The sequence below is a fragment of the Boleophthalmus pectinirostris genome, unplaced genomic scaffold (assembly GCF_026225935.1).
Source record: "Boleophthalmus pectinirostris isolate CB_2022bp ecotype Guang Dong unplaced genomic scaffold, ASM2622593v1 HiC_scaffold_14, whole genome shotgun sequence".
Taxonomy (NCBI): Eukaryota; Metazoa; Chordata; class Actinopteri; order Gobiiformes; family Gobiidae; genus Boleophthalmus; species Boleophthalmus pectinirostris.
The window spans coordinates 9,455,502-9,469,787 of record NW_026571047.1 but is presented as its reverse complement, the minus strand read 5'-3'; the positions used below and the strand labels follow the sequence as shown (position 1 = coordinate 9,469,787).

At 39.7% G+C, this 14,286-nt stretch overlaps 2 protein-coding genes across 2 annotated transcripts; both read right to left on the bottom strand.

The window, feature by feature from the left end:
- Positions 1-348: 348 nt before the first annotated feature.
- On the bottom strand, positions 349-1,146 carry LOC110159557 (high choriolytic enzyme 1-like). The gene has a single exon (XM_020924121.2). The coding sequence runs from the start codon at positions 1,144-1,146 to the stop codon at positions 349-351; it is 798 nt and encodes a 265-aa protein (XP_020779780.2).
- A 2,989-nt stretch (positions 1,147-4,135) lies between these two features.
- lrrc18b (leucine rich repeat containing 18b) lies at positions 4,136-7,161 on the bottom strand (the record flags this gene model as incomplete). Its single annotated transcript, XM_020924397.2, has 2 exons — positions 6,904-7,161; positions 4,136-4,564 (listed from the first exon to the last, which is right to left on the bottom strand). Coding segments are annotated over exons 1-2 (687 nt in total), but the record flags the coding sequence as incomplete, so codon positions are not given.
- Between the last annotated feature and the right edge of the window lie 7,125 nt (positions 7,162-14,286).

Genomic DNA, 14,286 nt, shown 5'->3' with positions numbered 1-14,286 from the left:
TCTCTTACAGTTAGCATTGCTATGACTTCATCTTCTAATGGATCTGAGGCACGCTGACCGGCACTGGCCTTTTTCTACTGTTTACCACAAGAGTGCGAGAGCAGCTCGCTGCAGACATTACTGCACACATGACTAATCACATTTATTCACAAGAATGAAAGAACTCATTATAGTCAATAGCTACATCTAGTGGTTGTTTTTGAGACTGCATGTCACACACAAAACCCAAATAATTTCCCATGCTTAAGTATAGTTTATTTTAGCCAACAACAAAAGACATTTTGTTGAAATGACATGAACTCAATCTTACAGGCACTGACATAAGCATACAGACTTGTATCACTACAGTTAGGCAGTGCAGCTGTAGAGCATGTTGATCCTCTTGATGTCCCAGGGAGACAGAGCCTGTCTCTGTCCGATGTAGACCTGGGTGTTGGAGAGGGGGGTGATGGTATCCCGACCATTGTTGGAGAAGGCCGTTCTTCCGTAGTGCATGATGGAGCCATAGTCGTAGGGCGTGCCCTGGTTGTTGGTATCGGATCTGTAGAAGTTGTAGGCCATGGAAGGGTCCATATTTTCCCAGTTGATCTGGACGTACTGGTCACGGTCACTCCTGGTCTGCTCGTGCTTGAAGCCCAGAGCGTGGTTGAACTCATGTTGGATGACCCCTTTGTCTACACAGCCCATTCTGTTGAGAGACAACACCTGCCTGCCTCTCTGTCTCCCCAGAGAAGAGAAACAGCCGCTCTGGTTCTCGATGGTGATGTAGTCATACTGGTTCTGACGGGGGACAAAGCGGATACAGGTTTGGCTGTGGAAGTCCCTCAGAGCAGAGCTGATCACCTGCGTCTCATAACTGCTGAACTCCCTGCTCACAGTGTAGGGGACGGTCACCAGGCCGTCAGAGCCTTTGGGCCAAAGGCAACTGTTGTACCAGCACTTCATGGCGTTCCTGTGTGTGGGAGGCAGCAGGTCTCCTTCCAGGAAGAAGGCGTCAGACTGGTTGTTGGAGACCAGGATCCTGGTGCTAATGTCCACAGTGTCGTCCTGTAGGAGCTGCTCTTGTCCACTGTATGGCTCAGACAGAGGCTGGGCCTGACAGGCTGCCAGCAACAGCAGCAACATAGACACACTGTGCAGAGACATGGTGAACTTCAGTGTGGTCCAGAGTAGCACCAGGAGCAGAAACACTGCACACACTTCATGTTACTGTGTCCACCCAGTGTCTTTATACGGTCCTCTACAGGTGTGTCCTCCAGGCTTATGGGCTGCTCCCACAGCACTAGGCCTAAACCAAACATGTCCACTGCCAACACCTCAGAACAAACAAACATAGCAACACCTGCTCAAATTAGCTTAAATGTGGCCAGACCTCCTTGTCAAACCCTGATCTGATCAGATCTCAGAAGATAAGCATGGCTGGGCCTGGTTAGGTCTTAGAAGGGAGACTGGTGGGAAAATCAGGTGCCACAGTGGGATGCCAGTAGCAAAAACTGTTGTTGTGTGCCTAGTGTGAAAGTACTGTGCGCTTGAGTGTTAGTGGTGGTCAGAGGGACCCTGGGTTCAGATTGGTACCCTCACTTCCATCAGTCTGCCTCAGAGCAGCTCTGGCTATGAAAGGTTGCTTACTACCTCCGATTATGGAGTGAATGAATAATGCACCAAATTGTAAAGTGACTTTGAGCATCTGGAAAAGCACTATATATGACTAATGCATTATTATTATTATTAAATACTGTTTCCACTGGTATTTAAGAAATCATTGTCAAATATTGCTAGTGCTTCATGTAAATAGACTTCAGCTTTATATTTTCTAACCTTGTTGTAAACAAATTTTCTACTCCGTCAGTCAGAGCTAATATGACTGCTGTGGTCATGCAGTCTGTGTAAATTTGATTCTGTTTAGGTCCACTCTGCCTCTCTTCCACAGACCCTCTGTTCATTCATTCTACTTCTTTGAGTGTGTGTGAGTGATGTGTGGCTAGCATGGGGAGATGGCTTGAAACTGACCGATAGCTAGTAGATGTCTGAAGATTAATTTCATATGTGTCCGGACCCTTGCGTCCAGGACCTTTGCATACAGAACCATTTGACTCAGCTGCTGCAAAGCACTATAAAGTTTAATAAACCTTAGTACACACATTGGTACACATTGATTCAAAATTTAAATATATATATATATTAACCTTATCGATATTTGCACTAATTTAAGGAGATATTTAGTATTTTTTTTTAAAAATACATAAATGGACAAATGTCAGACCTTTCTCAAGAAGTTTTAGAATGAATTAGACATATAACAGAACTGTAAGATCACATTTTGTGTTGAATAGCTGATACTATTTAACAAAAGTAGAGTTAATGTATTATCACTGCTGTATTGAAATTGGTGTAGAGTATTGAGCCTTTTCTTTTGTGTTGAAATTAAGTTTGAAATTTGACTATTGTGGCAATGTCACATAGCTATAAATATTCAGGTCAAGTTTTGTCCTTTCTACTGTGGCTCAGTAAATACATATTTGACTTCATTATACCTGCCCCAACCTGACAGGACAGACAAGATAGTAATACTATAGGTATACTGTGTTTGTACTCTATTTAACTGTCAACAACCACTAGAGGGACATATTGTAACTTTAAACAAGATGAGCAAGGGGCAGGAGTATGTACTTTCTGTTCAAAGTAAACATGGTGTTAAATGTTGTGTTAAATGTATTAATTTACCATTGTTTATTAGTTCTCCTTATTGCCTTATGCACATTAAAAACTTTTTTTATTTATTTCTATTGCACTGTCCAATTACATAGAAGTTCTGACACTTCAAAACTAAATCATATATAATGTACAGAGAATGCACATAGCTAGAGGGGCAGGTGGCGATACACACAAGAGGAAATACATATCAGCAAGTAAAAAGAGTCTTCAGAACCTGCTCTATTTATGGTGTTACTTGATTATAGGTGGCCTACCGTGGAGTAAAGATAAGCCGTAAGGTGCCAAAAGGCCCATGTTCTAACTTCTTCACACAATTATAATCATAGAGGTGTGATTTGTGAAGGCATTGCCTTGTTTCTCTTAGATTACATATAGAGCCAAAACAAAAGCTATTTAAAACTCCTGTCATTTTTATCTCATATTGTTCGAATTTCAGTTCTGGAATTGACAAAATTTTGCAAGGAGAAAGGTGTCAGACTGATTGTTGGAGGCCGGGGTTGTGTTTGTGATGTTCACAGTGTTGTCATGTAAGAGCTGCTCTTGTCCAGTGTGTGGCTCAGACAGGTTAGGCCTGACAGGCAGCCAGCAACAGCAGCAGCACAGATACATGGTGAGCTTCAGTGTGGTCCACAGCAGCATCAGGAGCAGAGACACTGCACACACTTCCTGTGACTGTGTCCACCCTGTGTCTTTATACTGTTCTCTACAGGTGTGTCCTCCAGGATTATGGGCTGCTCCCACAGCACTAGGCCCAAACTAAACATGGACAGGGACAAACTGCTCAGAACACATATCAGATTACCTTGAATATTTATACCCAATTGTTAAAAACGTAGTGTTGACCTTTTTGTCTTGTGCATTTTTTGTCTACAACTTTAGGCTTGCAACATTCTTTGAACCCATTTAATTTATTGTAGACACAAGAATTAAAATTTTTCCTCTTCAAAGGTTAAAGTGAGACATAAACACAAATAATATCATAAATTATATTTATAGGACATTCAAATGTCAACACAGCATTAAGTAAGAAAATAAAGTTGGTGCCTTTTTATTTACAAAAAGTCATCTGTACAGCTTTTGTATAAAATACCGAGATATGCATTTAAATCAACCTTTCTTATTCTTTCTAGTTTCTTTTTACACATGTTTTTATATTGGAGCAGATCCAGGTCTAACCAGGAAGTAATCCATCCTGTTTATACTAGCAGCAAATAAGTATTAAAACACTTAAATATAATCATGTTCAGTTTTAGTGAAATGAATAATCATGTCACACGTCATATGCACTTTAATGCACTTTTACTTTGTCCAGGTAAACCTGTTCAAACCAAGCTTCATTGGGTCTTTTTGCAGTGATCTTTGGACTTCTCTAAACTCCATGCTGCGGCTCTGTCTCTCCCTCCTCCTCTCTTTCTGTTTGGAGCTGCTCCTCTTCTTCCTTTAGCTTGCTCTTCTCATTCTGACACCTCCTCAGACAGTCTTCACACAGCTGGTTCTCCGTCACCATGTAGTGTTTGGATGTTACTGCTATGATTTCCTGTGGAGGGTGCTCCTGTGTCTGCGCAAGGCTCAGGGGGTTGCGCTCCAGGTTGACCCTCTGCAGATTCTCCAGGCGGGTGAGGCAGCGGGGGGGCTGGGTGAAGCGGTTGTCAGACAGGCCTAGGTGGCGCAGTTCCTTCAGGTTGCCAATAGAGGCTGGTAGAGAGTCCAGTTGGTTTAAGCCCAGGTTCAGAGTGAGGAGTTTTTTGAGGAGGCCCATCTCGTCTGGCAGGAAGGTCAGGCGGTTGTTGCACAGGTTTAGAAGAACCAGGTTTTGAAGGCGGCCGATGGTGACCGGGACCTCCCCCAGCTGCAAACACAAATACAGTCTGTGAATGTTCTCCATGAATCAAAAGTTTGTGACTTTAGACACATTGTAAGCTATTGTGAGTTTTGATCTAGTAACTAGGAATGGTCTGGTATGTATTTTTTTTTAGCTCACATGACATTTGACTTGGTCTTGTGGCTAATAAACGATATTTGCCGAAACCAATTTGCTTGCTATTTCACAGCAACAACCAAAAAGCTAAACTAAGCTAGTAAGGTCCACAAATGAAGTTTTTGCTGTTATTAAAATGGCAAAGTATATCTATGTTATAAAATTATTTGCTGCCATATTTTTAGCCTAATTGCTTTTCTGTTTCCATTTTCACTCATTATGCTGAAATGTGTGTAATGCATGTATTGTTGATCTAGTCCTTAAAAGGCAAAAATCAGTAAAAGCAGTTTTTCTCTGTATTTTCACTGGAAAACCCTTCACTGTGTAAAAAATATGCTTGGAGCGTCATTTGGGTTGCACACTCCAGTCTGCGAAACTACAGGCAGGCAAATGAAATGAGCCAGGCAGTTTTCTTCACAGGACACTTTGCATGTCATTCTACTACAAAATGAGTTTGCAGTGTTATGTGTTTGCAGTCTGTTTTGGGCAAATCTGATGCACCGAGAACAAACTAGGAATGACACACACAGACAGGGACAGTGCAGAAAAAAATACTGGTGCCAAATATCAGTTAAATTTCCAATAAAGGACTGACACATATTTGTGAAGTTCCACTGATATCACTGATTCCATCAATAACATTCTTAGTCAATTATCAAAGCAATAAGGCATCCTCCCTAAAACCATGATGTTGCCTTCTAATAATAATCCACTTCATCAAGTAATAAAAACACATTTTATAATAATTTGCTGCATTATTTAATAAACTATATATATTTTTTGAGACAAATTATTAGTATTTGTCCTTTAACTCAAAGATTTGGAGTGTGAGTTTAATCAGTGGCAACTTTTTAATGTCCGAATTTAATATAAACATGGTATCTAAAAGGTGTAATTAAGGTTATTACATGGCACTTAGAGTAAAGGGAGAAGGTTTCGTTTGTTGTAGTTGAAGGACTTTCTTTGCAGCCACCCTTGACATTAGTGGTTGGTTATATAATGTAATAGCTTTGCCCGCGACAAAATACTTCAATAATGACCCCTTCACAAGAACTTGAGACTCAAGCAACATGATGCTCCCTCAATCTTATTTTGACAGACAATTTCTAGGAATTACAATGCACTTCACCTGATGAGAAAGCCTAAACCAGTGCATCAGATTCATAGAGTAGAATTTGACTAGACTAACTACTATATTAATCTTACAGGGAGGTATGGGCTTGTTTTATGCTTACAATTTTATACTTGTTCAATTGTTGCATTTTTTTTTTTTAACCAAAATGTGTCCTTGGTTAACTTTTGTCTTCAAGGTTTGAGACACCAAACCAGTTTCATTTGGTAGTTTGTTTACGACTTATTAATAGAGTCACAGCTACTAATAAGAGTAATTATAGGTCTGTCATACAAGTCATACAAATATAATTACAACTTAAAGGTGCACTGTCTTTTTGGTTGGAGGCCCCTCAACTGCTTAAATCCCAGGATATGTCACCGCTCTGCCTGGAATGTTCCACAGTATGACAGTAAACAGCTCTACTTTACATTTATTCAATTACAGGTGGTTTTATAGCTCAAGAATACCTCCAAAAATAGGCATTCTGACTGTGAGTGTGGTTGTCTCTTCACATATCTGACCTGTAACCTGAGAGAAAGATTAAATTCCATATTGTGAAACATTCCAGCTAAAGCAATAGCATCTGACAGAGCCTCTACCACAAAGGTTACGCAATGTACCTTTAATAAAAGAAATAAGTTAGCTGACTTCCACATTTGAAAACTGCGGTGCCCAATGGGAACAAACATCGCTGTAAATATCATCGCAGTAGAGAACGCTGTAGCTGTTGGCACCTCCTATGGATAGCTGCAGATCATGCAGATTACTGTGATGCTGCCGAAGAGTGCCAAGAACACTGGGCGTATGATGGTGGTAGTAAAAATTGGAGTTGATCAGTGATATGACATCTTGAAATTAAGTGATTAAAGATTTCTCAAACATGCACAAATCACTTTAAATACAATTTTGAAAGGCTATGTGAGGAGAAACAACTATAACATGGATAAACGCTCTAAAAAGTCTGCTTTAAAGTTTTTCTTTCCAAATAAGTGCAACAATTTTCAAATAGAAATGTTTAGAAATAACAAAATAATTATTGTTTTCTGTCTTATGACCTACATAATATAATCTTGTATATATGGCCTCTTGTACTCACGTAGTTACTATGCAGGTCGAGCACAGTGATGGTGGCGAAGCACTCTATGAAGTCGGGCATCTTGCGGATGAGATTGCGGCTCAGGTCCAGCTGGTCCACCTCACTGAGCTTCTGGATGCTCTTGGGCACTTGGGTGATCTCTTTAAAACTCAGATTCAGACAGCGCTTCCCATCCAGTGTCTGCTCCACACAGTTCTGCGCCATCTTCAGGGTGATGGGCTTCCCCTTGGGCTTCTTGGATTTGGCGTCGTTGACCATGCTGCTGTGAGGACAGAAGAGTAAGGAGGTCGGTACTTAAACGCCAGGTAACAAAGTGCTGAAGGGACGGCCCACTCACAGATTGTGTTACGCACTATACCCAGACAGTGTAACTAAAGACTAAGGTTTATGTTTCTGGACAGATAACATGAGCTGCGCTGAATCCTCCTGTCACAGCTGACTGTGGAGGAGAGAATTTTGATTGTGATCATTGACAGTTATAATCTGAGCCTCTCAGCTGTTATCTCATGTCTAGGAAACTGGATCCTGTGTTTATTCCATTAGAGTGTTATCACCATACTGCGTTTTTAAATGTGATTTCTGTACTAAGAACATAGAGAAAAATCCCACACACCATCTTACTTACAAATTTTGGAATTTATTACGACATAATCAACGTTTTGGCACTAGGCCTTCATCAGGCAAATAGAGAAAGATCTCAACTGGCCATCTTAATTAGAATGTAGCAAGCACCCAAGGGTGTCAGGTCGTTAAAAGAACAGTGTCCCCCAAAAAACATAATCCAAAATACAAAAGGCAATCAGCACATATAAACTGTGATATAAATTATTATAATAAAAATAATACTAATACTAATAATTGAAAATTATTAAGTATCTGAATACATATTGACATTGTATATTCACCCAACTATGGAGTAGAAAAAATTAAATTAAAAAATCATGACCTTTGGGAGCTAAAATTCAGAGGGTATGAATCCGTATCCTTTCAATTTGATTTATATAGCACATCCTCCCTTTGTTTAAGTAGACAGTTATGGTCCTGTCGTCTGAGTGGAGGGGGACATGCTCAGTGTCACAGAAACAAAGTGAACAAATGTCATTTCTGTGATCATTAAAGTGCACCACTACAGGATAATCTCTGTCATTCCTCCTGATGGAGCTCGTGTGCTCACTAACTCTCTGTTTGAGTTTCCTTGTGGTCTTATCAGTATAAATAGGCTGCATGGACATGTCAACATGTAGACAACATGTGTGGATGCATGTGTGATGACACTTTTGATGGGATTTTTCTTCCCTTTGTGCAGGTATCAAAAGTGGTCAGTTTTTGCTGTATTTTCACATTGAGCACAGCTGCCACAGCGGTACTTGTCATTGGGGAGAAGATGCAACAGAGATTGAGAAGATAATTTCGAATTGCTTGTGAAATTGACCCATACCAGATCATCTCTAAGATTTTTACCTCGTTTATTCACAAAGAGTGGAGAATCTTTAAAGATGGATGAGATTTCCAAGTCTGATTTCAAAATCTGCCAATGTTTCAGGAAGATGGATTTCATTGCATAATTGCATAATATTACCATACCTTTTTTACCTACATATCCAAAAAGCTTACTTTGTCAGAACTGAATTGTGCAGTGAGTAGAATGTGATTTTCAACCTCAATAATAGTACTTTCTTTTTTATATGACCATGCATGTCTTATCTGTGCTATGCCTCAGTGGTCTGGGTAGGTTCCATAGTGGTCCATGGATGTATACGAGTCTATTTGTTCTGATACAGCTCAAGATGGTTCTAAAGGTATTCAGGCAATGTAAGTTTTTGTCCTGTGAATGTGACTTTTTTGTTGTTGTTGCTTTTATACCTGCTTAAATGAGTATCTACTTTAAAAGAATAGTTTTAGTATTAATTAATATCTGAGTTTCAATACTTAAAATATTGTATATAATATATCTAAACTAGAAAAGCACTCAGAGAGCGCAGACCTCTGCCAAGGACTACCCCCATTTTTTATATAAATTGCGATAAAATCAGTCTTGTGGATCAGATCCGGATCAGCCTTTGGAATATGAAAGAGGATCCCATTGTCCATCCCTGAGTCAAATTTCATGGGGTTTGGTCAATAATTAACCGAGATATTGAGAAACAAAATTTTTTGGCCCCATTTACCACAATGTTAACTAAAATTTCAAAGTGATCCAGAATCCAGGATTTCTTCCGGATCACCCCCAAAATGAAATCAGTTCTTCCTTTTCACATTTCCAACAAATCCTGAAACAAACAAACAAACAAACAAACAAACAAACAAACAAACGCCGGCAAAAACATAACCTCCTTGGCGGAGGTAAATATTATTCCACTCTTTTCTGGACAAAGCTTACTTGTGGGCATTGGAACAGATTAACACAATGCCTTTTTGCAATAATAAACCATAAATATTACATTGCCAATAGCCACATACATTTTCTGCTGTCATAATACAATAACAAAACACCAACCAAAATATGCCAAAATGTCAACTTAAAACGTGTTATGGCACAATAAAGTAAAGATTTCTTACCTGTTTCATGGATTAGGACAGAACCCCAGTCCAGTTTAGAGTGAGGGAATTAGGTACGATATGCACTTGACATAAAGCCAACTCCTTCAGTTTCAGTTTCGCCTGCTAAAGGTAATATACAGATTTGGCAGTAAAGACATGCTGAGGCGCTCAGTGCTCTGGTCTCAATTCAGGATTTGTTTGGTGTAGTTCCCTAGCAACAGTTTGAGCTCCCGCTAACACCTACAAGTTTCACTAGGCTGCTAGTTTTATTGCTAAAGCAGGCTGCAATGAGCCCTACATTTTTGCAGAAATGTTGGAATACATTTAAAAAAATGACAAAGTTTAGAATATTATGTTTTAAATTATATATATTATATATTATGTTTTTACTTGATCCTACTCATAATAAACTTAATAAAAATGAAATCTAAACATCTTGTAGTTTTAAATGTTGCTATATTGTGAATTCGTAATATACATGCATATATGTTATGCATCTGTGGTATTCATTTGATAATATTTGACAGTAAGTGTAAGTGCCAGTAGGTGGTGCTGCTATTATGTATATCAGTAGCACCAGCAGAGGCCTGTGCAGATGATAAACCTCAACATTTTCAAATTTTGCTATAGATAAAATGTAGGTTATGTAAAAGGATTATGTGAGGACATGTAACTATTGTCTATAGTGTAAACCACTTGTTTAAGCTGTCAATCCACAAAGCTATTTGTTAAAGTGCATTCCTTATCATGTGTTGACTTATTGATGAGAACTAGCTGGCGCTGGTGTAATATGCATTATTAGCAGAGGTACTTCCTGGGTGAGTGTGAAAAGCAGGTCACATTGAAGGAAATGGCGTTGAGGGGCTAATCACAACACAATGGTTCAGATTGCTTTTGCTGATTAGAAACACGAGCCCACTGGGTCTGTGTAGTTATGCATGGATGAATGCCAACACCGCTTTTCTGCAAGTAATGAAAGAACCTGTTGTCAGTCATACTGTACTAACAGACAAACCCCCTGCTACGTTACACAAGATCAACTTTTTATACAAGAAAGGGAGTACAGTATCCTCATAAGGGAGAGGAGCCCCCTTGAGGTGGATGCTTGTACTGCATGTGTCCTGATCTCTGTAAAGGTGATGTGGCTCAAACGTTTGGAAACAAGGGGCTTCAGATAAACAAGGGAAATAAAATGTTGCATTGCAGTGCTCACTGCTGACAGATTTCCCTAGTGGCAGTAAAGGATGGGTCAAATGCAGAGGACAATATGGTTTACAGGGATTATGTTGCTTTATTGTTATTGTATCAGTGGCATAGTTCTAAGTCGTTTAACTATTATTGTTTATTGCAGTATATTTCAGTACTAATATATCCAGCTTCAAAATATTTCAGCATGACAGGCCAATGTATAAAATGCAAGAGAAAATTTGGATGGAATTACTGTTAACTTTGCCCAGGGTTTTCTTTCTCAAACCTTGTCTTTCTTTTGTCCCTTTGGGTCTAGCTGCAGCGTTTGAGACATGACTGGGTCTGCTGGGTGACTGATGTGTTTTGGATGTTTAGGAAAGCTGGCACCGCAGGAGCAGAGGCGGCCCGTGTTTATCTGAACCCTGAACGCATGCGGCTTCGTCTTCCTTTAACTACGTCCCTGTTGTCCTCCCATCCACACTTGGCTTCACTCAGCTCTTCTTGTCGCTTTAGTAAATGTTTGCCTGTATTTCCTGTGCAAAAACTCAAAATAACCCATGTTTGAGAAAGTGTTTTGGGCAGCTATTGTGAGGTGGTAATGTAATGTCTAGGCTTGGATCAGTTTTTCCTGGAACAGTAAACACTAAAATATCAGTTTCTAAATTCAAGACAGAACATGTTGATATGGATACGCTTATGTCTCAGGGACAGTACAATAACAAGTTGCTCCTGTTGTTTTGACTAACAAAGGGAGACACTCTGCTTCCTCAGCAACTTTTTATACTTGATATCTTTCTTTATTTTCTGTCTGTCTGTTGTATTGGGCCTTTGTTGCATTGGGACTTTGTGGACGAGTTTAGAGGCGAACCATCTTTCCGCACACTTGAACTGTTTGTGTGCACTGTAATTGTGAGCGATACCATCCCACCTGTGGAATGCTTTTGACAGTCAAAACATGATGACTGATCCCAATGTGCCAAAACATGTGTATTACTTGTAAACAGCTTTTAGTAGCTATTGAAAATCTCACTCTGTGATCCTGTAATATTGACATCACGTGTGTTACAGCTTACTGGTCTCAAGGTTATGGGAATGAAATGAATTAACACTGCCCTGAAAAACTTAGTGTGAATAGGCTTGCATCTCCACAAACCTAACTCTTACCGTACTTTGACTTGGCTTTTTGCTTTGGAGATGTTGTTCCTCTGGCTATAATATTGAAGAGTATGGCATAAAACTTATCTCCATGTCCAATGTTTCAAAGCCAAATACAAAAAACAACAAGATTCCCTCCCTATCTCACTGGCCTCCTCCGTCTGCACCGTCCCACCCGACACCAGCCTCCTCACTCCCCTCATCAGGACAAAGCACCGGACCTTGGGGGACAGAGCCTTCACCGCCGCTGCCCCCTCCCTCTGGAACTCTCTCCCACAACCCATCAGGAACTCGGACTCACTGCAGCACTTCAAATCACTTTTAAAAACTCACCTGTTCAAACTGGCATTCCCTCCATGAGTCCCCCGTTTTCTACAGTGTTACTTCTTATTTGTTTGTAAAGCGTCTTTGAGTGTCCAAAAAAGCTCTATTTAAGTCTGTGTCTATGTGTAACAGTATAAGGGCCCTGCCAATTGGGTGCAGTTTAATTATTGCTTAGCGGTGACATCAGTCAGTCTGTAAAAGCGCTCCCTTTCCGTCCCCTCGCCCTCTGACCTCACACTCTTACTTACGATTTCCCATTGTTGACACCGCTTGTTCACCACTCTCAGGTAGTATTCCAGATTCAGTGTTAAGTTTAAGATTCAGTAGGTCTGTGGTGTTGATTACTTGCTTTTATTTAGTACTTGCTGCAGTGGGCCTATGTTGCTGCAGCATCTGTGTACCACCCGTCATGCCGGCTAGGTTTGGGTTCTGTCCTTCGCCACACTCATCCAGCGACAAATGTAGATGTGTGTGTGGTGTAATATCAGACATACAAAACTATCCCTTAGTTTTACAATTAGGGGTAATGTGCATTTTACTTTCTAGATATTAAGCCATGGAGTTGAGTTCACTGTCACTGCCTTGCCTTTTCTGGTTGTTTCTGTGTACTGGTGTTTTCCGAAGATTTGAGCTCGGACTGGATTTACAACAAACCATCTGTGGAACCAAAAGTCATTCAGTGAACTGTGAACCGAATTGTCCTAACACCTGGAAACATTACTGTCTCAATGAACTAATTCACAGAAAATGTATAAATAAACTGTATACTTTTGATATAGGTGAATTATGCCTCTGTTCATCAACAACGAACCTATGTGCCTTTTATATTCCCTGGTCCTGGGCCGACTTCCAGGTGGCATTGTTTGTTCTTTTCCTCTATGATGTTATGTTAATGTAATTGTTAATTATTGGTTCAGACCTCAAGGTAGACCCACTCGGACATGCCACGTATATTATAATGTTGTTTCCACATCAAAAACATACCTACAGTTGTGTTTTGCTTCATTCACACGGGCTTTACTCACAAATCCTGCATATTTAGGCAAAATTCTTCTCTCAATTGGAAAACACTCCACTTCCACCTTGTGATGTCATGTGACAATACAGGAACTGCTCCATGGTGTTTTTAAACTCCATACACCTTCACTATAATCATTTGGATGATTTCAGACCTCTACTGAGCTAAAGGTAAATGATAATTGGTTGGATTTTTATATTTTTTTCTGTGGAATGAATATACTGTTTGATGAAAAGAATGGCATATTGGCTGATGTCATAACTTGGGGGAATAGTTGATTGCCAATGATGTAAAGATGATAACATTGGAAAAAAAGAAAAAAATCCTTATTTTTTTGCATTAAATTAAGTCAAAATCATGTAGAAATGTGTTAGGAATGTGTTAAGAATTATTTGTTCACTGAATGTTGTCACCACATGTGTTCTTTGCATCTGGAATGCATTTATTGACAGCTTACCCAACCCACTGAGGATTTCAGGAAATTTTTCATTTTTCCAAATTTTCTATCAAAAAATTAAGGTTACATACATTAAAATGGCAAAAAAAAAAAAAAAAGTGATATTTCTGGAAGAGCAGACCCTTCAATTTTTGGTCCTTAGGGTCACAGTTTAAAAACAAAACAAAACACATAAATAAAAAGTATGGCAGATGATGTCAGGGTCAACCCATTTTTTAGACTTTGGCTCCCCGACTATAGTTCTTAACTTAAAAACTACCAAAATGACATCACAAGGTGCAATGGGGCGTTTAGATCTTTGGGGATGCAAACAGCCTAAATATCCAGGGTTACTCAAACATGTGTAAATGAAACAGAACACAACTCTAGGTCTGTTTTTGAGGAGATAACAGCATTATAACATGGCTAAAAGCTCACAAGTCAGTTTTTCATAATTTCAGACCTTTAAGTCTTTTTTTTTATTATTAGATTTAGATTTTCTCTTTGCTCAGAGGTGCAAATATTTAGTGCGGGCTATTGTAGCTGTGGTTTTATGTGTATATGGGAGACCTCATTTTGGACTCTACTACACTGCATCATTACTCCCTGTCTGGCTGTTACAGTACTGTATGATGTCATGTTTTGGGACCCCCGGGGGCCGACACGGTGCAGACAGACTGTTCTCATTAGCTTTGCTCTGGCCCCATACAACAGCAGGATG